The 24,674-nt window shown below is 38.5% G+C and overlaps 1 protein-coding gene across 4 annotated transcripts in view; it reads left to right on the forward strand.

Moving 5' to 3' along the window:
* Positions 1–685: 685 nt before the first annotated feature.
* Positions 686–24,674, forward strand: part of NTNG1 (netrin G1) — a 300,225-nt gene continuing 276,236 nt past the window's right edge. For 3 of the 4 annotated variants that reach the window (XM_064488783.1, XM_064488780.1, XM_064488782.1), the window contains exons 1-2: positions 2,046–2,164; positions 8,893–9,651. In XM_064488783.1, the coding sequence (XP_064344853.1) occupies positions 9,406–9,651 (246 nt within the window). In that variant the 5' untranslated portion in view covers positions 2,046–2,164; positions 8,893–9,405. Of the gene's footprint in view, positions 1,881–2,045; positions 2,165–8,892; positions 9,652–24,674 lie in introns of those variants that run through there. The other variant, XM_031457709.2, reaches the window with a different exon arrangement.

A 24,674-nucleotide genomic window follows, 5' to 3' on the forward strand; every position in this document is an offset into this window, starting at 1 on the left:
AAGACTCCTCTGCTCTTAGCTCTGTGCCTCCACTGTGGGACATGCAGTGAGTGACCAAGTGTTCACAGTTGCCCATTTCTTACCCTCCGCTTTGTCTTTACCAGACTTAAGTTCTGCTTCTCTCCTCCTCGGACCCTGAATGTGTACCCCACATCTGAGCAAACACTAAAATGCAGAACATGTTTCCTTGTCAGCTTATCCCCCAAATCAGTGGGCCACAGAGACACATTTCTTACCAAACCAGCAGTTCAAGCCATGGGTTTACTCCCTCTCATCTGCCCAACTTTCCCTCACCGTTTATGCCCTTGACCATGCAAAAAGGTCTTTCTGCTTGATTTTGAGATGCTTGCAGATTTGTGAGATTTCTCTATTGCAATAGTCTTTCTTTTTAATTAAAGTCTCTCCCTGTCTAAGTATCTAAGTCTGAATTTTTCTTTTCCCTTGACGTTGGTGTGTAGCTAAGAGTGATCTCCGGTAAGTCTGAGCCCCCACTGGTGGGGCGGGGGCAATTGTCTTTCTCTTCAGTAAGTCGAGGGGGCCTGAAAAGCACAGCTCTCTCTCTCTCTCCAACTTCAACTTTTGAAAGGAGAATGAATTTCTAAATTAGGAGTTTCGAGGCTTGCGCTGTAGGGGCCGCTGGCTAGGCAAGGGAATTGCTGGTTGAAAAACACTGTTGCGATCTGCTAGGAGCGAGGGGTGTGCTCAAGAACGGTTTTCGAGAAGAGAGCCAAGAGTGAGGGATGGGACGGGCGAGGGCATGAGTGAAAGGTACGCGAAGAATTACTAGAAAACCGCGCTTGGTGGGCGAGCTGAGGGTGGGGGAGGTGAGTGGTGGTCGCAGAGCCTCGGCACCCCGAGGTCGCAGAGTGGCAGCAGCAGCGGTTAGAGCAGCAGCAGCAAGCAGGACGGAGTTAGGACCGCTCGGAGCGTCCAGGTCTCGAGGTAGTATAAGGTTTGCAATCCTTCCACTTGCTGGCAGTTGCAGAAGATCTGCTTTTAAGTGAAACGTACATGCCACCCTTCCGAGGGCTGCAGCTTTCCCCGGCTTGCTTCTTTCTTTCTTCGGCCCTCGCGCTCACTCTTTAATTCGTACGCGCCACTAAGTTTGCAGAGAGCTCGCTGCCGGCTCGGAGTCGGGTCCGGCCAGGCGCCGCGGGCGGGGGCGGGGAGCCTGGGAACCGCAATCCAGAAGCATCGTGGGCCATGTATATTTCATCAACTGGACTTCGGGTGCGTCGCGTCTCGCAGCCATCAGCGCTATGTGCAGTGACATTTCTGACTTGAGTGGAGGAATGCGCGAAGAAAGCTCGGGCGAAATTGGTACTGGAGGATCTTCTTGGCGCCAATGCTAATTGTCCTGATTTATGTCCCTTCTGACTAAGCTCAACGTCTTCATCCGAAATAAAATGAAAGCTGTGCCAAGCGGGGTAGAACCGCCGGGCTGCTGGTTCTGATCCCCGGGAATCAGGAAATCGTCCTGCAGCTTAAAAATTGGAAAAAAAAAAAGGGGGGGGGGATTGAGAAAAAATAGAAATAGGGGGGAAAAAAACACCTCAGTAAAAGTTTAAGGCGAGAAGTGGCAGAGGCAGTGGCGCGAGGAGGCGCGGAGGAGAGTCGGCAAGCGGTGGACTGGGCTGGCAAGACCTCCCAAAGGCTGAGATTTCATTATTAATATCACTATATTTTTGGAGGGAGAGGCACCTTTCTCATCCTCTCTTCCTCTCCGCCCACCTCTATTCCCTCCCCCTCATCTACCTGTCAAAGTCACTGATCTTTTGCATTTCGGAAGAGGACGTCAACGGGAAGGAATTCCCCCTCTCGGCCAGGGCTCCGAGAGGGGGCGACGCGCAGGAGGCTCCCCCCGAGGGCCAAAGGCGAAGGTAATTAAGCGGCAGGGAGTGGCGGGCGGGCCGGGGCTCTGGGTCCGCGGGGTCCTCTCCCGCCGCGGCCCGGGCGCAGCCCGGACTTCGGGGTGCGACGGCGGGGCGGCGGCGCCCGGGTCCACACCCCCAGCTCTCTCGCTCCACCCCGCGCCCCGAGGAAGCTCGGCGGGAACAGCCTCCGCGCGCCCAGCGCCGCCCGGGGCTCCGCCGCTGCGGCCGCCGCCCGAGGCTCACCAGGCTGGGCTGGGCTCCCGCCCGGCTCCCGGCGAACGAGCCCCACGGTGAGTGCCGCCGGCGTCCCCCTCCCTTCGACCCGAGCGTCCCGCCTTTGCCCCTCTCCCCCACCCCCCGGGCTCCCTCTCTCCCTCCCCCCGACACCCCCCTCCTCTGCGCAATCCACAGGCGGGAGGGAAGGCTCCGGGTGGGCGAGGAACTTTGTGAAGCGCCTTGAGGAGGCAGCGCGCGGAGCCTCTGCGAGCACACACCCCGCACACTCACACCCACGCACAAGTCTTCCTGGTGTGCGCCCCGGGCAGGTTGTGTGTCCGTGCTGTACTCAGTGCCTGGGTCGGTGCCTCCATCGACGGACTTACAGACACACACAGCTCCCTCTCCCTCTCTCTCTCTCACACACACACCTGACCACATACAACGCACTGGAGGGTTCTTTTTTTCTTTCTTTCCTTTCCTTTCCTTTCTTTTTTGTTTTTTCTTTTTCCCCTCTTTCATTTGCTAATTGTCCTTGCTTGGGGTAAAAACTTGCCCTCTTGCCGACCCCTTAGGGTTGGTGGTCACACTGAGCTTTTGAAGTTCCTTTCTTTTCATCTCTTTTATTAATGTGAGATTAAGCATTACTATCCCATGTTGTGCAGCTAGGGAGAAAGGAAAAGTGATAGAGGAAAGACTTGGTGTAGGAACGCTGTTTGGAATATTTTCTCAGATTCTTTACTGGCATTGCATTAATCGGTTGATGGATTTGGCTAGAGACATTGAATTGCCCTCCTGTATGGATCTGTGGATATCTATATATAATACAAATAATACTGAATATTATTGGGCCCAAAATAACCAATTAAGTGAATCATACACAGGAACTTCGATAGAAAAAGAAACTGCGCCCTCTGCTGTTTATTTTAGTAACCTCACTCGGGGACTTTTTTTTTCTCCCTTTTTTTTTTTTCCTTTTCCTTTTCTTTTCTTTCTTTCTTTTTTTTTCTCCCCCTCCCCCCCGAAATCCACTTAAGAGACTGTCATTTTACAGGGCAAGGGAGAAAAATTCCTAGCAGGCATTTTAAGCAACGTTATTTGGAAAAGTTGGAGGTTGCATTTCCATCCTCGCTTTGGGTATAGATTTCCAGAGTTGAGGCTTTTGTTTCCCGCTTCCTCCCCCATTCTTCCCAGGGAATGCTAATGGAGCCACTTGTTATCATAACAGTTTGTCAATCTTTGGAATGGAAAATTCTGAGTAAGATTCAGAAATCCACTAAACATATGGCGTATCTGGCAGTAGATTTGCTCTAGAAATAAGGCCCTATTTTATGACTGAAAATACTAAAAGTTTTCTTATCTTACAGAATTGGGGGGGGGGACAGAAAAATCTTCCAACAAAATCATTTGTTCAGATATACTTAATGGTTAAGTTCGTTAGAAAAAGTTTTCCAGAAATTCTCTTCTTGGAGTAGGGGCAAGGTTTTTCTGATTTGTCTAGTCCTTGAGAGAAGAGCATCTCTAACCTTTGGGGAATTAACAGGTTTCATTAACTATTTTGAACTGTCACTTTGAATGCCTTACTGCTCCCCTCCCACCCTTGATCTTTAGCGAAGGAATATCAGCTCAATAACTGTCCAAGTTTCTTTTGGAAGATAAGTAACTTTCAGTTCTTCCTTGAGACAAAATTTGGATCTTTGCATGTACATCAGCCTGCAAAGAAAAAAAAGCCTCCAGTGTTTCACACGGAAGGTTGTTCCAGCTTATATACATAAGGGATATATTTCCTTCTCATTTCTGGATGCCATGAAATGAGGTCTCTTTCACCACTAAAAACCAACATGAGTGGATTCAAAATTCCACATAGTTGGCTATTAACTTGGTGATACTTCCCACTGTGAAATTTAAAATGGTAGTCTTCACATTTTGTAAGAAAACAGTTTATTTTATATGCATATAAAGCTGTTTTTCCTACTGAGATTTTTGTTTTGTCGGCTTTCACTGGGTATGTGTGTTAAAATGATTCAGGTTAGCTTTTTAAGGAGAAGGCTAATGTATTTTGCAGTTTATTTTTGTATATGTGTAAGTGGTGCATGTACCTGTCTTTGACTCCATTAATATTCTGGAAAAAATCAAATAACAGTGTTAAAAAATTGAGCCATTACACAATTAGTTGATATGTCTTCTTACTGTTGTAAAGATTTAGAGAGAGAATTTTAGAGTTACAAAAGCACTAAGTCACTTGGAAAGAAACAAAATTTCATACAACGCAGAAAATCAATTATATGTTGACAGAAAAAATGTGTGTGTATGAATTATATTATATGTCAGTAAGAGATTTAGCATACTTTAAAAAATAATTTTATCTTCAGAATCCAAAGTTTTGTTTTAAAACTTCAAGTGGGTGTAGATTTTCTCAAATGTATATTTGAAACCTTGGATTTCTGAACTTCCCTACCTGACAATAAAAGATTTGTTATTCTCTATTAATGAAACAGCATATTTATTCTAGGCTGAACTGATTCTGAAATAATTTTATGTATTATCCCATCCTCAAACATCCCCCAAAATATATGCTATCTAATTTCCCTAATCAATCTTCTCTAGGTGAAAGGAAATATTTCAAATACTAAGGTGTGCTGTTTGGTTTTATTAAGAATCTTGTGATAGGCAGTTGCTCTTAATACTCAAATCAAGTATGAGTAGAATATGCCAATAATATTGCAGGCCATGTTAAATTCATTATATTTTGAGAGACAGTTAACAAAAGGGTAGAAGCAAATGTCTCCCATTAAGATGAATAGAAAATGCTTTCTTCATAACAAGTAAAGAAATGCAAAGAGCGTTCAATATATATTAAATATCTCCTCTAGTCAATTTTATGATGACAGTGTTGGAAGCTGCTAATTTTGATAGGTTATGGAGTTTGGATATGTCTTTATCTCCTTATATATCTCACTCAATGGAATGTGATTATAGTCAGTGTTCTTTTTGTTCTTTCCCATTCAGAAACATGCATAATTATAAAATTCTTAATGTCTATGAGGAATGAGTCAATAGCTGCCTATTTCAGGTGCCCCTGAAGAGCTGACTGTTTATGGAGTAAATAGCCTACTACCATGCCCAGCCCCCACCTCCTAGTGAGATTATTTAGTAAAATGAATGCCCAGAGCCAGCTAGGGTTAGTGGCTTTACTGTCAATACTTTCCTCTCAGTTGATGAAGTTGGCAGTTGTTTTGGAATATAATTACCTATAATTTTGATCATTATTAATTCCGTGTAGTGGTTGAGAGGTTTCTTTTCTGATGAGGGAAAGGACCTGTGAAATAATGTCAGCAAAGTTAACCCAAGGTGGCAAGGAATTAGCTCCAGAATCCTGGAAAAAGATGTTCCTTGTACACGAAGCCATTTTATACAGCCCGTTTTAGTCCAGATCAATGACATCTATCCACTTGAGAGCATGGCATAATTTTATATTTTCACATTGGCTTCACAAGTGTGTACACCAATGAGAAGTCTGTGGAGTACTCATAGCATATTAGTGGGTATTTTTATTGAAGAGGACTTCCCAGTACTTGGGTGCGCAGGTAGGGATGATGGCACTACCAGATTACAGTGAGTTCTCAAGGTTCCCTGAGTAAAGAACTAGAACTGGGGCTGCCCAGAGCTCTTCTGAAGCTGCTCACATTTAGGTGAAATGAACAACTGAGACAAATTCAAAGCCCACATTACTTGGCAATGAGTTCAGTTATGGGCAAGAAGGGATGGGTTTAGTATATTAAATCCCCAAGTATGTCATTGACTGTCCTTCTCGTATCGGCTTGCCTGGCTATTTGCTGTGATGACCTAGCTTTTAAGAAGCTATTGAAGATTTTAACCTGGTTGAAAGCATAACCAGGTGGGAACTGGTGCTATTAGGTAACAGAGGTTAAGGGGTAAATAATATTCTATTTTTAAATCATTTAATTTTCCTTGAGAACTTCATAATTATACTTCAGTAGAAAATTCCTGATTTAGACAGAGGCTTCTTTTCTATTGTGTGTTATGGAAGTTCATTGATTCAATTTTTTACTGATTTTAAATTGAGAGAATTTTCTTTGAAGTGTATGTGGCATTGAAAAGTAAGGAGATCCTGATGTGAAGGATGCATTCTAAGTGATGCTACAAACATAAAAATTGGAGTGAAATCAAATAATTATGTGAAAGAACAGCTTAGTGACCCTCTGTTCCTGATCTGTAATATGCCGTGGTCAATATCCTTTTCTGTGTCAATGGGAGCTCATTAAATGTAAATTCTGCAGACTAACTGAGCCATGCCATATTAGTGCTTGCCAAAGCTTGACATTTTTAATACATTAATAATATGTCTGTAATGTAATGGAAAACTATTAATCACAACTGGTTATGTGCCAGAAATTTAAGCTATAATTGGCTGCTTCTTGTCAAGAATGTCTGTCGCACAGTCCTGCAACTGCCTAATATTCAAATGTCTTGCACTCCTCTGCATTTTTCCTTGTCAGTTTTCTAAATCTGATCAATGATGTAGTCCATAATTTTGTGTAGTGACCATCATTATAATTCTGGTGTACTTTAATGAGAATTCGTTACATTGGGATCGCTGTTGTGTCAGGAAATAGTAACAGGTTCCCATACATTTCCTTAGTGTCCAAATTTTTAACACACACATATATGGTCATCCTTTATTTTGTGCATCAGGTAAGGCGAAATGTGGATGAAGGCAGTGGCCAAGAATAAATGGATTGAGGGACAACATTTATTGGTTAAAAAATATAATTAATCTTAGGGAGAATTCAAGTATATACTTAAGGTCATATTTTTAAAATAATATTAAAAATTAGTTTGTAGTGCTCACTCAGTTCAAACTCAAAGCATTTCATTCTAGGTCTTCAACATTGTATGTTTCTTGATAAATAAGTTGCTGTGTATTTGAAACTAAGAATTGAAGCTAACAGTTTCTGGTGCGGTAGACTTTACACTGCTTCAGCTATAAAGCCCACCTCCTCACCACCCTGTAGAAGTGTTTGTTCTTATTTTAACAAAGTAGTAAACGCATTTTAAAAATGCATCTAGAAAATGTAAATTTGTATTATTTGAATATCCTTTCAGATTATTAATTGTCAAAATGTTGGATATTTCTGAAAATACCAACTTAAAATTACTAATGAATCTGAAAAAAGCAGAAGGCAGTCGTAGCCACAATACATGCTTCTCTGTGATTTTCTTCTTTTTAGATTAAGATTTCAAAATGTACTCAACACAATATAGTCTTTATGTTACAAGGAAGAGGCAGATTTAAATCTGTAGTTTATACATGTTTAGACAAACTGCTAATTATTGCTTCATAGGAACTCAAATATTCAACACTTTTCCTAATAGAAAATATCACAAATTGCAGCAGTATGATAACATTTTATGAATTGAATATAATGAAAATTGCACTTGCATCCATAAAGCAATTATTATAAATTGCTTTGCTATGGAAACACAATTCAACCATCTGTTGGCATTTCATAGTCTCTGTGGTTTAGTTCATTTTAAGATGGTGCATTATTTAAATATAGTGAATTCCTTTTATAAGATTGTTTGAGGATAGTGAACTTCCATATTTAAACTGCTTAGTGTGAACTGAAGGGTCTATAATGGTATTTCCTAAAACTGTAGGCGTTTTTGTCCTTCTGCATTTAAAAAAATAGTTAAAAATTATTTGGACTATGACAATAAGAACCAACTAGTTAAGCAAATATACTTTTCTTACACCTGGATTTCAAACATTATTGTTTGTTTAGATTTGAACAGTGATTTCTAGGGGGGAAAGTTGCCAGTTAAACTCTCCAGTGACTTGTACCCATACTTACGTAGGCTGTAAGTTAACCCAAAAGTACTTTTAAACAGTAATTTTTATTTTCTCTTGGAATTAGTGCCATGTTATTCTGCTTCATGGCCTGTTAACTCACCCTCAGCTATTTTTATATGTGCATTTTAAATTGTGCATTTTACTACAGAGCTTTTAGTTTTAAAGCAGCGTATAATATTCGCCTTTGGGACAAATTCTCTTCTGTTGCAGAAAGTAACTGCAAATGCAGATGTAATGGCTATAAAAAGATGTAAGAAAATAGAAGATTCTTATGAAAGGAAAATTTGCTCCTTTGGTTTTATTTTTGAGGGTTTTTTTTTTTTTTTCAGAGAGCCAAGTTATCTTTATCACTAAATGCAACTAAACAAAAGATGTGAAATTCTTCCAATATAATGAACAAGTCCAGAGGGACAGGCTCATGCCAACAATGCCAGTTTTCACTCCAGCTAACAACGGCTAAGAAATGTACAAGGAATTTGGAAATTTTTAGGGTCTCTTTGCTAAGAGACAAAAGGCATTCCAGTAGTTGTCACTTCTTTGTCATTGTTATAAAAGCGCTTATTTTTCCTCCATTGTTCTCCAGGAGGATTTTCTCGCACTGCGATGTATGAGAAATGTTTAAATCTAGCTGCTTGCTCTCAGTTTTGTCAAGATGGAAATATAATTTTTGAAGCGAAAACCTGTAACTCACCTGGAACACACACATCTGTCTTTGTTATGGAAGAGTTAAATCCTTCATATCGAAATTCTCTCCAATATGAATGATTTCTGTGGTTTGCTCATTCTAGCAAAGCAGCTGAGTAAAGGTTATCCATATTACACCAATTTGCTTTATATTGCATCAAACCTCCCAAATGTCAACATATCATATATTTTGTAATGCATTGATTCTGGGACAGTAACTCTTATTCTTATTGTTTCTAAAAGGGTGTTGCTGCCAGAAGAAAAGAATGATTGATGGGAAGCAGACACCGGGGTATAGACGCTCATCCTTTTGCTTCAGATACTGATACCTCAGTGCATCTGAGCATCGCTTGTGATCTGTGAGCATCGAGGATCACCCAGGATATCGGATGTACACCAGGAGAGCCATCACTTTGCTAAATCATTATCTGCTACTGGACATCTTTTACAAAAACCAAACTAGGCCCAAGTGTAATAGATACGTTCTGGGACAATGAAAAAGCTGCAAGTCATTAATGCCTAACGCACAAGTATGCTAGGCTTCTGCCAAAGTCCTCAGTATCCCTGAACACGCGCAATATCCAAACTGTCCACTTTTAGTTTCAAAATCTACTTTGAGATCGCATCTTCTTCCTTTTTTTTTTTAAATATACAGACCTACCTACGAATAGACATACATGCATATGTAAAGTAGACTGATACCACAGAAAAGCAAACCCTGCTTTAGTTACCACGAAGACTGCCAAGAATTTAGAGATGTATTTGTCAAGATTCCTGTCCATTCATGCCCTTTGGGTTACAGTGTCCTCAGTGATGCAGCCCTACCCTTTGGTGTGGGGACATTATGATGTGTGTAAGACTCAGATTTACACAGAAGAAGGGAAAGTTTGGGATTACATGGCCTGTCAGCCGGAATCCACGGACATGACAAAATATCTGAAAGTGAAACTGGATCCTCCAGACATTACCTGCGGAGACCCTCCTGAGACATTCTGTGCAATGGTGAGACAACCTTTTTGAATAGAATATTTCGTGTTAAGTGTAGGCATGTTGTATATGCATGAAATGTGGGGAGTGTAAAGACTCAACTGGGGCCATAAGATGAATCTGCAGGTGGCAGATTTGTGCTGACAGGCTAGCTTCGTTCTCAGTGGAGGCCTGTGCTCCCTGGAATTGTAGTTTGCACAGTGTGATTGATGCACTGGAACTTAACCTCCACGTTCCTGCAAACCAAAGGTTTCTCCGAGACAAGCGCACTGTATGTAAATTATAACAGAACAAGTCCAACTGAAGGTTAAATTTTAGATTGGAGATTGGAAATGTGACCAGGCTAAATATGATATGGTAAGGATAAAATCCATTGGTAAGCCAGCTTTAAAAACACAAAGATTTCTTCATATGTATATTTAAAATAAGGCCAGCCCCTAGTTCCACAATTCAAAGCTAGGGTAGACGTCATGATTTTCCTCATCAGGAAAGGGCTATGATTCACAATTTGGGGGCGGAGCGGGAGATAATTGGGTTTATTTATTTATTTAATTATTTTTTTTAATGGAGGTACTGGGGATTGAGCCCAGGACCTCGTGCATGCTAATGCGAAGCACTCATTCTGCCACTGAGCTATACGCTCCCCCTTAGGAAAGCTCTATAATTTGGAAGATCTTGGTTAGGAGACCAGTGAGAGGAGAAACACAGAAGGAGATGGGACTAGAGCCTCATGAGAAGCCTTTCCAGAAAAGTCTTATTTGATAATTTATGTAGCCTCTTATTTTCAAGGGTTGTGGTTTCCTGTAGAAAATGTTGGAATGTTGAAAATGTATTTGCTGAAAAGTAATGACATGGAGCCTACACATTTAAATGCTATCCTTTTGATAAGCCAAGTTAGAGAATTCATTGTTTTCATAGTATATAGAAGTCTTTTTCTGGGCGGAGAAGTAAATGCTGTGAGGAAAGGTAACATTGTGGCGACACGTTGAATTTTTACTAAAGACATTGCTGAAAATATACCTTTAAGGTATTACTAAAGAGTTTGGTGATTAAAATGAGGTAGACCAGTGTGCTAAAGAATTCAGCATGTCCATTTGGTTTATATTGCTTTTTTTTTTCTAATATAGGTAGTCTTTATTTGATACAGGAACTGTGATCCCATTTTTTCTCCACATAACATATAATTGTATGGCAGATTTTAATAGTGTTTTTACCTGGCTTTATTATCTTGAACCTGGCCTGGCATTTTCAGGATAGTGAAACTATTAATCAAAGTAGCATCTGTTCACAGTCCCCAGTGAATTAAATTAGCATAAGATCATCTTAGACCTAGCACTGTAGAAAAGGTTTTGTAACAGGGAACAATTTTGAGCAATAAAGAGTGTTTTCACCTAAAAGCTAAAGGCTTGCCATTTTTCAGAAGTGCCTTTGGGGACTGGTTTGAATTATAGTCTAAACCTGATTTCGTGGAGAGTGAGAAAAAGAGCTTGGCTATGAGGTGTCACTATGACTAAAGTGCCCTGAAAGACTAAGTATTTCAAAGAGAGGACCCGTCTCTCTGGGAAACAGGTATGTGCTTTGCAAAGAAGTTGTCTTTTAGAACCCAGAGACTTCCAGAAGAGAAGTTTATTCAAACACATCAGGAAAACTATAATAAATCTATAAAGCAGCAGGGGCATTTTTTGGCTTTCTATAAGGTCTTTAATAATCCCTCATAAAAGGTCAAATTTAAGGCCTCATTGCAAATCTGAGATGAAATGGCTGTTCAGGTGACAGGTAGTGCATTTTCCACTCCTCAGCAGAGGATGAGTTCTGGGCCAACTCTTTGTATGATTAAGAACACTCTAACGCTGCATATTGGTTTGCATGTACTTGTAGCAATATGACTCTTGTGGAATTGTTTAATAATTTACAGATCAGAGTAAAATAGCAAAGATCCTTTTGCAGTGTGTTGTTTGTACTTGCATAGGCCCTGTGTGGTGAATTTAATGTGTGATTTGAATGTGTGGCTTTCCTGATCTCAGCCTCTGGCAAGAGATGCTTGTTCAGCACTGCTCCTGTCCATCATGTTGAAGGGTTTGTTTGGTGTCTTCAGCATGCCTCTTTCTCCCGTCATGAGTGGGAAAGGGCACATTACAGAACTTCTTGTGCCTGCCTTTCACAGGGACATGGTCATAGGTCCTTAAGCAAGCTGGTTCCTACTAGTCCACTGGCTATGTGATGTTAGAGACCAAAAGAAAAAAATTAAAATGATATCCTTCAGCTTTCTCAAGTGCAGTCATGTGTACTTTATATGTTTATATAAAACTTCACAGGGCAGTGTTTTAAAAGGCTGCATCTTACTGTGATGCAGATGTTCCCAAGCATTGATGGGTTTAAGCTTGTCATTGAGCAGAATGGTTTTCCAAGGGAGAGTATGAGGTTTTGGAGACGTCACCTATCAGTGCTTAATTTGGACTCCTTAATGTGCATATGATCAGCATAACAGATTTAATAATCTATCCTTTAAATACATAATATGGGACTAATTGTATGCATGCTATATACTAAATCAAAGATGAAGACCTACTATAGCAACGCTTCCTCTCTGCAGTTTTGGATTTTCCATAAAAGTCTTTAGTGTAAGGGTGCCTGACACAAGGCTGTAAAGCTGTCTCAGGATGCTGTCATATCAGACCTGTTTAGGTGCTCCTTAGCCCAAGGTCTAATGGGAATCCATAAAGTCATTTGTGTTATGACTTTCACGTTCTCCCCTCCTTGACACACGCATCCATACCTGCTCCCTCAGAGTCGTTATGGCCTATTACATCAGGGCAGCTGCCACATAAGCGCAGTCACTGCTTAGCCCTGATATGTAAATGCTTGCTGCGAAATGGATTCAGTAATCACCTGCCTTGCTAGTGACACCCTTATTAGCTGTGACTATAACAGTTCTGAGCACCGAGGGGACATTTGGTCAGAGAAATATCCTGTAATTCCCATAGCCAATTTATTTTATATAAAGTTGAAGTTATTGGCAAAGCATGGAGGGTCTGTGTTGCTGCTTTTTGCGTTACTTCCATCATTACATGGCAGTGACCATCCTTGAATGCTGCATTTACTTTAGAGTGAAATTTTAGGGAAAAAGGACTACATAATTCCATTTGTAGAAGTAGATCTCCGCTTATTAACCTAGATAACCTACTTAATAACTCTTTAACGTCTAGTGATTTTAAATTGTTGTGTACCATAAGTATTCGCATTTTAAACATCAGTTTTATGGGAGATTCTGCCATTTCTACTTATGAGAGTGGAAATACATATGTCCATATACATATATATGCATGAATTCTGTATATTGAGACCTTGCATTTCCCTTTTAATTTAATTTGGTATATTCCTCACAAGTTGTTGATGGCTAAAAAACCTATTTTTGTTAGCGAGGAACAATCTGAAGGGTAGAAGAGGGTTGAGCATTTTTTTTTTCGGCTGGGATAACATGTTAATATAGATCATGTCCTTCCTTCAGCCACATTAAACCTTCAGGTAGCACAGCTTTGTCAGAAAACACAGATCATCTAGTGACTACAGTTTGTTTCAATTTGCATAAAGAGCAAATAGGATGATCTGAACCTGTGTGTAAAGCTGAAGTGACAACAACAAAGCTATGACTTGTTCTTTGTGTTTAGACAAACTTAGCTGTCATATCTCCATGCAACACCCTAGTGGCTTAAAAATGGCAAAATTATCTGCAATTATCTCCAGCCTGCAGCTAATTTTCTGGATAAGTTAAACAGAAGCTTTCAAAAGAAGCCTGTAGACGGAAGAAATCATAGGCGTTTGTACAATTTATGGCACAGAAGTGCTGATGATGGTGGAAATGTGAGCCCTTGAGTGCAGCTATGGATTTCAGAGCCAATCAAAACTAAATTAGGAAACAAAGATTATTAAAAAGTCTTCTGTGCATGTAATTTTGGCTTAATATTATGAGGTGGACATTAAATGCTTCCCTTGGAGGCCTTTGGCGTCATTAATGCAGCACGCCTTTAATTACATGTAGACTCATATTACTAAAAAATGGAAAAAATAAAGTACTCTGAGGTGTAGTTAGCAATACCCTCATTATGTTTACTGAAATAATTAAAAGAAAGGGTGTAATTTTTCTAAATAAAATGTCAGAATTTGAAATGAAAATGGATTTTCTTTAGGAAATTTGCTAATGTGTGCCTGCACTCTTGATAGGCATTTATTCAAGCACCATAGCAGGTCTATTAATGATCATTCCATATTTTGCTGTTTCTAGATAGACTCCTATTAAGAAAAAAAATTTAATTATTGTAAGCATTGTGGATAGAGAGTATTTTATTATGTTCAAATGAAATTTACAAAAGTGGTAGAAAGCCTTCATGTTTTATGATGTTAGAGGAACCCTGCGGGATGAGTGTGTGGTGTTGCATAGTCTCAGGGCTATCCATAACTTACATTTCTGATTTGACATCAGCTCAGGTTGCCATCTGGTGGCTATCAGGTGGCCTTTGAGAAGTTAATTTGATAAATTCAGTTACGTTTTCAATGACAAGGCATTAATATCAATTTTCCAAAAACTGGAAATGACATATGACATTGACATATATAATAATCGAATGATCTTAAAAATCCACTCTGTTCACATGAAATGTAATTTAATAAATGAATGAAGTTTTAATAACAGTGACATCTTTCATTTGAACTGATTTATCCCTTAATTATGCCAGAATGGAATTTTTAAAGCCTTCAGTTCCTTCATTTTTAACACTTCATTGTTATTTAGTTCATTATTTAGACTTGTTTCTTAGAAAAGTTTTAATTCATGTTTGCAGTGAATGAAGTTCCACAGAGATCAGTCTTTCTGGTATATCTGGTATCAAGTATTCCCCTTTTGAGGAGCCTACAGTAGCTCTCTGTTATCCATTGCATCAAGTCTAGAGTACTCTACCTGATTTTTAAATCTGAGCGTTTACAGCCTTATTTCACCTTATTTCCCACTGGGACCCTATGGCATCCCTAGGGGATTTAAGACCAGCCAGCTGTCTCATTGGAAGGGGACTACTGGATTTGGGTTGAGGCTGCATTGGCATAGCATGCATGGTTTATGGGGGAGGCCTTGGGAGGTAGCTGGTAAGGATTATGGTGGGGCTAACAAAACTTAAAGCCACCTCATGTCATTCATTGTTTCCAGACAGCGTTCTCTATGTGCACAAGTGGCCTGTCTCCATTGGGCTAAGGCACAAGTATTATTCCAGACTACTGTGTACAGAGTGACGCAAGCACAGAATGCAGAACCTGGTGGTGGTGGTGGTGGTGGAGGCGGCGAGAATCAAAATCAAATAACATGTGGTGCCTGCCTCCAGAGGAAGTAGAGGCCTAAGCAAAATTAATACAAAGTGGTGTGTACCCAGAGAGGTAAGACTAGCACTCAGAATTTAAAGGTGAAACACTATTTTGCTGCATTTTAAAGGGCCACTTGGAAAATACTGTCTGGTATATACCAAGTGGCCTAATGTTAAACTGTGTCTGCAGAAGATAAGAAAAAAGTCTGGATGCAGCAGATGGAGGCACAGCATTTAAATGACAGCCCAGTGGTCTGATTGATGGTAGACTGATACATCTGCAGGATGGTAGAGGAGCAAAAAAATCACAGAGCCTGATGAGTTTTATATATATATTCTCAACTGAGGAGATGCTGGAGAATACTGCATAAGATAAGCATGGCTCATATACCTGGAGCTCCAGCTCTACACAATAATTAGGAAAAGCATTTCACTGAATGCACAAATGCAAGATTTTTAAAGATGGAGCATGAGATTTCAATGTAATGGCTGCCTTGTAGTGGACTACTTTGAGTTACTGCCTTCAATTCCCCAAGAGGTATGTGACCTTGTCTGCTTTAGAGGAATATCACTTGAAAAATGTGAGAAACAGTGTCCTAAGCAAAAGTAGGATCTCTTAGGCATATTGTGTAGACTTTTGGTGGTGGGGGGGGGCTTTTTCTACTTGGCTTTGGAGCTGTGATGGGTCTTAGGCTGGCGTCTTGTTCCTAGGATGTTGATGACTAGAGTCATCACACAAGAAGTCCCTCATCTCATGTGTTTTCTCTACCAGGACAAACAGAAGAGATTCCTCTTGCTTGGAATAGTCTCTGCTTATCCCAATTCCACCCATTCAGGGTCTAATGTCAAGTTGGTTTCTCTATATTCTTCCTGCCAATTTCAGCTTGTATCATTCTCTTGACTTTTACGTATGTAGGTAAAATACATGCCTATCTATGTACTCTATTGCACTGCACCATTTAGCACTTCATTGTATTTTATTGATTTATACACTCGCATACACATTTGTTTCATGTGCTAACCGTATCCAGACTCTTGATCTGGATCACTATGCTTTAAATGAGATGATACGTGAGACAGCATCCTGTACTGTATTCTCTGATGAAGAGTATCTCTGCTCAGCAGAGACTGTATGTTGCTTTACTACCTCATAACATTTACTATATTCTCAGGCAACAAATAAGTAAGAACATATTTTTAACTAATCAATTGATTAATTGATTGGATATAGTATTTGATTTTCTGGAGTATTTTCTGCTTCTTGAGAACTTTTGTCATAGATGTTTATTCTTTTCTTCTGTAAATTAAGAGAAAACTAGAAAAATTTAGCTACTGCATTGGGGCAGCTTATCATAATGTTCTCACAAGAGAGATGAGCGAGGCAAAAATCTACTCTGAGCTTCGACACTGAAAGCATGTATGAGGGATTTTTTTTTTCCATTTCTAATTGACTCTTTTAAAAAGATATTTTTCCAAATAAAAAATTTGGAAAAGATGAAAAACTGAACACTCAACATTGAAATTGGTTTGCCATATTTCTTACCAGTCTTTCTTCTTAGATATAATATACATTTTGTTTTACAAAATTGGAGTCAGAATCATATCACATATAATTTTTCACCTTTTTGCATTTACTACTCTCGTTTTAACATTTACTTATATCATTTATTCTTAGAAAATATGATTTGATCGCTATAAATATCCTCTTACGTGGATGTATATTCAGTTATTCTCCTGCCTTGATGACTTGATGTTATTTTCATTTCATTTTTTCCTGTTTGTTACAATGCTTTGTCGAACATGTATCAGCATAGTTTTCTTTATTAAACAGACCCTTCTTCTCCCATATTCCAAACCTCCCATAGTAAATGCACGTGCACTTAAGATGGTGAGCTTATTATATTGTATTTAGTTGGGGCTACGTACATGTATGTCAGTCATGGGGAAAGAAGTGTTGGGCTTAAATCAGGATGTGGGCCTTTCTCTCTTTTGTCTGGACTTGAGAGGACTTCTGGGGGTAGAAGGAAGACCGCATCTAGGGTAGAGTGAAGTCAGGAGGCCTCTTTGGGACCAACAGGCCGAAGATGAGCAAATTACACCACGTAAACTATTCTTGTGGCTTTAAAATTTGCTTTAAATTGATCCACAGTGAGAAACACATTTTATATTGGAAAGCAGTAATAAACATACACTTATCCACACACACAACCAAAACAAAAGCTTTGCAAAACAGTCTTTACCCTTTTATATGTGCTGTGCCCTCTGATATTTTTTTCTTCCTTTATATTCCTTTTTCTTCTTTAACAAATAATTGAAAATTACATATTGATTGTGATCCACAAATTATAAGTAGCATTATTTTTGAACCTTGTATAAATGGAAAAAATAACATACACATTATTGTATAACTTCCGTTTTAAATTCAACATTATGTTTTTGAGATATACTGCTATGTAGTATTCTACCATATGGAATTTCTTTAATCAGTCTTCTATTTATAGACATTTAGGTTGTTTGGTTTTTACCCTTTAAGGCTCTTAACTAATGTCAAACTGTTCTGCAAAATGATAGTTAATTTATATGTCCTCCAGCATTTCATGAAAATGTACTAGTCACTAGATCCTTGTCAGTAATAGACCTTATATATTTTAATCCTCTTCTAATATAAGGCGTTAGCAGATAAATGAAAATACGTCGTTTACCAAAAAGGTTAGTGATAAAGTTATCCTTATTCCCACCACCTTTTCTGCCAAGGTAATAATTTTTAAAATTTGGCATTGGTAAACAAACATATAGGAAGGTGAAAAGGACATTTCATTTTTAAACGTGTATTTATTTGCTTATTGAAAAGATTGACTTTTAATATGTTTCTTGGCTGTTTAAATGTTCTTATTCCTCATTGTAGTAGTTTTACCCCTTTGTACTTTTTGCCCCTTTTCTTTTTCTACTGAAGCCAGCAATTTATATATATGTATATAGGCCTTTTAAACAGACACCATTTTTTGACCGTTGATCAAGTTCAAAAATGAATAGCCTTTCTTCCAGAAGAATAGGTCTTGTTTCAGAAACCCTTCACTTTGTGGAAATTTTGCATATTCTTGCACTGGAGTTTGGTGGCGAAAGGGGGCCATCATCTCAGGGCTAGGAAAGATTCATCTGAGTGCCCTGTCAAGTCTTTTTTTTTTTTTTTTTTTTTCCCCAATGTAAACACTGTGAGAAGTGGTCATTCACCCTCAGTGGAGCGTCTCTTTTCACTTAGGATCAGTCCTTTTGGAAACAGTTGTATACTGAAACATATTCCTTGTATAAAATGGCTGGTGTGAAATCTGCTTTGGTTTTAATTCACCAGACCAGTGGGGGGACTACTTTTTCACGTGCCATTCTTAGATTTTAGAATTTCTTTTCTCATAAAAGGAGAAAAGGATGAAAGATGTTTTGCACACATCGTATTGGAAAAGGACTTACTGAGATTGGCAAGTTATACGTTTCTTCTCATCTTTCTGGAAATAGATTCTCATAGTATGAGTTCCATTGAAAATTAAAGATGTGAGCTGAGGAAGAAACCAGAATTGGTTTTCATTCTTTGACCTACTTTGGAACTGACTTCTAAGATATTAAATGAAGAATTGAACTGGATATTGTCTCAGCACAAAGAAATAGCCCTTTCGTTCCAGAGGGTTGACGTCCATTGAGAGGTCCAGCAGCTGACAGTATCATCGGGTCATGTCTGAGCGATCATTTCTCACCACCACATGTAGCTTTCTGTTTGTTTCCTGTTGTTCTCTTTCCTTCTTGGAAATGATAAAATGAAGAAATCAAATATGCTTCCAAGCAGCTCTCTCTGAAGGGGGAGAAGAACCTAGTGTGTGTGGTCAGCACAAGTTGAAGAAGAGGATGTGTACATGACACAGAAAATGAGGCCACTCTGAGGTTGGTTGTGATGACTGGACCATGCCATATGGATTTTGATTTCAAGGTTTAGAAAAACTAACCTTGCACGTGGTGTAGGGAGCATTGTCACAGATGCGTCTGCTGTCTGGCTTGGGATAGAGCTCCATTTAGCCGTCACTGGAGTCCCGTGAGTAGTGCCCAGCACAGTGTAAAGCACATAACAGTACTCAGTGCAAGCTTGTTGAATTAAAATTGTGGAATATGGTTACAAATAATGTCATTTATTGGGAATTTACATGGTGTAATGCACTGTACTAAACACCTCGCCTTTGTTGGTCCACATAATCCTCAGTCTTATCATCCTTATTCAGTAGGTGAGGTAATTGAGGCAGGAGGTTAAGTAACTTTTCCAGCGAAGCAGTGGAACAGGATATAAACCCAGGAAGTCTGACACACACGTCCCACTTTTAAACTATACTATAAATTCCTCCCCTAGTTTCATTTGTAGTATGTGGGATAAAACCATCACAAAAACCTTTTTAACGTCACATTGATGATTTGGACTGTAATACTGTGATTTTGTTATTTAAAAAACCTTTTATCTGAAATAACCTCAGAAAATTGGATCCTGTAAACAAAGTGTGTGGAATGTTGAAAATGCACAGTATGTGATGAGTGTCTTCATTCAGGGATAAGAGAGCCAATCAACAGTGTTTGTTTCCATTCCTGCTTTTTTTTTTTCATTAACGTGTTCATATAAATGGAAATAAGCTGTTAGAAATCATAGAGAGCTGAGTACATATTGTATTCACCATCTAAAAACCAGAATAATAAGTCAGCAACTGTTGGCTAGTTAACAAAATCGTATTCTTGTGGGTGAAGTGTTGGGAAAAGTAGTTAGTGTGATACTTTTGATTCTTTTTTTTTCACACTATCAGTAACAACTGTTATCATATAGCCAACTGCCTCCACGCTGTCTCCACTTGGATGTCTGGGAGGCATTTTAAACTTCACATGTTTATTATAGAACTCTTGATTTCTGCTCCCCAAATCGATTCTGCCTCTGGTCTTTCCCTGTATCTATAAACAGCAGCTTGTATTTATCTGGTTGCTCAAGACGAAAAATCTAGGAATCCTCTTTAACTCCTTTATATCTCTCGCAACACATATCAATGAATTTCTGTTAGCCAAACTTCAAAATATATCCCAAATCAGACCTCTTTTCATCCTGTCCACTGCTAACAGCCAGGCCCCAACCAGCTTGATCTCTGGGCTCCTGCGGTACCTCCTCACTAGTCTCCCTGCTTCCCTATTTTGCTCTGTTATCAAATTCACATATGTTTTACAATACTGTAATATAAAACATTATGATATATAAATGTAATGTAAGTATATTATATAAGTAATTATATAATATAATTATATAATGTATATACACATACATTAAATTTTAAAAATCTGAGTGAGTCAGGTCCTTTCCTTGTTCAATTTCCTCTTGTATCTTTATGTCCCACTGAGAATTAAATCTACACTGTTACTACTGCCTGAAAGGTCCTTTGCAGTCTGGCCCCTGAATACCTCTCTGACCTCTGCTCTGATTACTCTCACCTTGCTCATTCCTCCCTACCTGCAACTTCTTGATGTTCCTCATAAAACTCTGTTCATTCTTGCCTTGTTTGGACCCACGTTCTTATTATCTTCCCATAACTCATTCCCTCCTTTTGTTCAGGTCTCTGCTTAAAAATGTTTCTCAAAGGGGCTAATCTGACCGCCGTATCTAAAATCGCATCTCCTCCACACACTTTATCTATTCCCTGAGCCTGCTTAGTTTTTCTTCATTGAGTTTATTACGGGGATGATGTTCAGACTATTTTAACAACTGAGACAGCACCAACACCGACCAATCAGAAGAGGTGTCAGTGGTTACACTTTACTGGGTACCTTCTGACGGAATATCAGTTATAACTACCTGCTATGTTATGTGATACACTGCTCCTTTATTTGTGTCTCTTTTCTCCTTTCCAATACAAGCACCCAAGGACAGGCAAGTTGTCTTGTATCTGCCCATAATGGGGCTCAATAAATATTTGTGGAATGAATGAATGAATTGCTAAAACAGATATTAACTGATCATAACATTTTATATCAAACATTATAGCTCTAATACATACATGGTCTTTGGGGTGTGTAGTCTGCTATGGAGGTCTTTGATCTTGAAGGTATCATTAAAAATTTTTTTAAAACATTAAAGTACATAAACAATATAACAAATACATGTACAACTACCACTTAAAATGAACAATAGTATCATATTGTTTTTGTTAGGATTTTAAAAAATAAACATTACTGACCAAGTTGAAATCATCTTTGTCTCCATGCCCCCTGATCCATTTCTTGCTTCCCTCTCTCAGAGGGAACCAGTGTTGTAAATTTGATGTATTTCCTTCTAGTCCATGTTTTAATATTTTTTGTACCAAACTTTTATGTTCATAAATAATACATAGTTTTGATTTCGGACTTTTTAAATATTACCATCCAGAAAAATCTATTCTGCAACTTGCCTTTTCGTTCAACAATATTTTTGTAAATTATCCATTTGGTCTGTATGATCTAGTTCATTCATGTTATATATATAATATATATGTATAATATATAACATATATATATTATATGTAAAAAATGTGTATATATATATATATAATGTGATACATATATATTCCATTATATAAATACATTTTTCATTAGTGGGAGTTTAGAGTGTCCTTTTTTTTTAGTTTTTTATAATTTCAAGCCACTCATCTTTATACCCATATCTTGGTGCATATGAGTGAGAGTTTTGTTTTGTTTCACTTTGCTTTTCTTGAGATGTGCACCCAGTAGCCAGTCTCTTGGGTTAGAGAGTCTGAGCATTTTCGTTAAATGCAGTTGCACCACTTCCCATTCCTACCAACAGACCATAAGGATTGTCCTCTCTAAGTTTTGTTTTGTCTTGTTTACTGAGATGCTTTTCTTATCGTGCGCTGAACAAAGTTTAAGAAATTGTGTTTCTCTTATTGCCTTAGTTGTCAGGACACTCATAGTTAGATTTTATGATCTATCATACTAACCATAATTAACTCAGGGTTTTTGATAGAACTCTATGTACCATGACTCAGTCTCTCATCTTTTAAAAAATTATCTAACACTAAATCACTTGGAAGTTGTATGAGCATCACTAACAAGTATTCATAATTATGGACCGACAAGAAGAAGCATAAAATTTGGAGAAATAGATACTGAGCTAACCTATAAGCAAACTTCTTTGACTAGATCTTTATACAGAGGGCAACAAATTATAAGAGTGGCATCTTGCATCTGGCCACCTGAATTGAAAGGTATTCTCTGATCTATACAACTTATGCAAAAATCACAGGTTTAAAAAATATTTTTAACATTTAGCTATATGCAATTTTTCCCCCCAAATCACTGTCTTCATTACTGGACTGTAACAATAGCCTTATAGTGCTTTTAAACTGAAAGTCTCCTTGCTTACTTTGCAAGATGATATATAAATATTGCCTCATCCATCACCAGAATGACTTGTCTCCTAGATGAAAACCTGAGGGTGATGTGTAACTGTAATAAATTTGGACAGCAAGGGAAGGGTTCCATTTCCAATTAAAACCACAGCCAGGAAGTTTCCATTTAGGCTGACAACGTAGGTAGATCAGCACACATTTTGTACATTCACTTGTTTGGTTGGGGCAAATGGGGATGGTTCTAGGAGTGGCAGCAGTAAAGGAATACCTTTACACCACTTTATGCCCTTCTAAGAAAGGGCCAGTTGCCCTTTCTAGATAGGAAGTTTCCAGGATCACTGGGTCTTGGACAATTTAAAAAATTCATTCATTCATTCATTTTTGTTGACTATAGTTGATGTACAATATTAAATTAGTTTCAGGTGTAAGGGTTTTTAGACGTTTAAGAACTGGGTATTCTGAAGTGGAGTTGTGCTACTTGGGAAAGTGCATGCCTTTAGGGATATTTTATTTGGGATTCAAACAGGTCTGAAGGTTCAGGTTCCAACTTAATCTTGTTATTTCACTTCTTTGTTCTCAAAAACATTAAGATAAAAATGTACTAAACACAGGGCCTGGCACATAGGAATTGCTCAATAATATTAGTCATCTTTATCATTGTGATTATCATTTCTAGTGGTAGAAAGTTGAAGTCATTCTGATTCTCATTTTCTGCTTTGAAAGGATCTTCTGAATAGTTTCCCTTTCTGTGAATCGTCTGGTCTTTCCTGATGTTACTAATGGCATCTAATAACTAACAGCTTATGAGAGTCTGGCTCTAAGCCAGGTATTTAAAATCAAAATAATTTCACAACTGTAGTTTTGAAGTAAGTGGAATGTATTCTAAATAACACAGTATTAAAATAATTATTCATGAATGCAGTGGCATTTGCACTGAGATTATAATGGATAAATGTTTTAACAACTGCACTAGACATGCCTAACAGCAACATAATGACTCCTTATAAAAACAGAAAAAAAAAGTTAAAATCAATAATTATGAAGATAAATTAAATAAAAGTTCATTTTATTAATAAAATATTGGAATAGGCTCGATGTGTTGGCTCTCATGGAGGCTTTGAAGTGAAAGAGAGAAATTTCATGTTGGGAAATGGAAATGCCAGGTCCTAAATCAACTTTTCTGACTGCCATATTATCCCCTTTCTTAAAAGCATCCAGTGTATCTCCATCACACTCCTGATTAACAAGACAAAATACGGTTCATTGCAGCATTATTTATAGTAGCCAATATATGGAAACAATCTAAATGTCCATTGATGGATGAATGGATAAAGGAAATGTGCTATATGTATACAACAAAGTATTATTCAGCCATGGAAGGGAAAGAAATCTTACTTTTTTTGCAAAAACATGGATGGACTTTGGGGTCCATTAGGCTAAGTGATGTAAGCCAGACAGAAAGAAACAAATAAATACCGTATGATCTCACTTACATGTAAAGTCTAAAACAAAACAAAACAAAGCAAAACAAAAAAGGCAAGTTCATAGATACAGAGAATAGATTGGTGGTTGCCAGAGGTGAGCTGGTGGGCAAAAATGAGTGAAGGGAATTAAAAGGTACAAACTTCTAGTTATAAAATAAGCAGGTCACGGAGGTATAATGTGCAGTATGGTGACTATAGTTAATCATACTGTATTGCATATATGAAAGTTGCTAGGAGAGTAAATCTCAAAAGCTCTCATTACAAGAAAAATAATTTCTGTAACTATGTATGATGATGGATGTCAACTAGACTTATTGTGATCATTTTGCAGTCTATATGAATGTCAAAGCATCTTGTACACTTGAAACTAAGATGATCTTGTATGTCAGTTGTACCTCAATTTTTTTAAAAAAAAAGCATTGTTAGGCGAAGCCTTAGACCCATAAATCTTACTTGCTTCTGTTGCAAGTTTTAGTTCACATGATATTTGGATACAGTATGTTCAATTAGGACAACCAACAAGTTGCATTATCAAAGCGACTGATTGTGTGAATTAGGAAGAGGTTGGTTCTGTTTTTTGGTTTTTTTTTTCTCCCCAAGAGATGCGTTATGGCTTGGAAAGGAGAGAGCAGATTGGGTCTCAGCCTCCCTCTGCTGCTTGGCTTGGCTTCTTTGGATGGGCACAACCTGCCCAGTTGTGCTTGCTAGTTCTGTGCATTATGCAGATTTCACAATTATAACTGGATCTTATGCTAGACTCACACTGCATTTTGGAATGAGCACCACACAGGGGGACA

The sequence above is a fragment of the Camelus dromedarius genome, chromosome 9 (assembly GCF_036321535.1).
Source record: "Camelus dromedarius isolate mCamDro1 chromosome 9, mCamDro1.pat, whole genome shotgun sequence".
In the NCBI taxonomy this organism is placed as follows: domain Eukaryota; kingdom Metazoa; phylum Chordata; class Mammalia; order Artiodactyla; family Camelidae; genus Camelus; species Camelus dromedarius.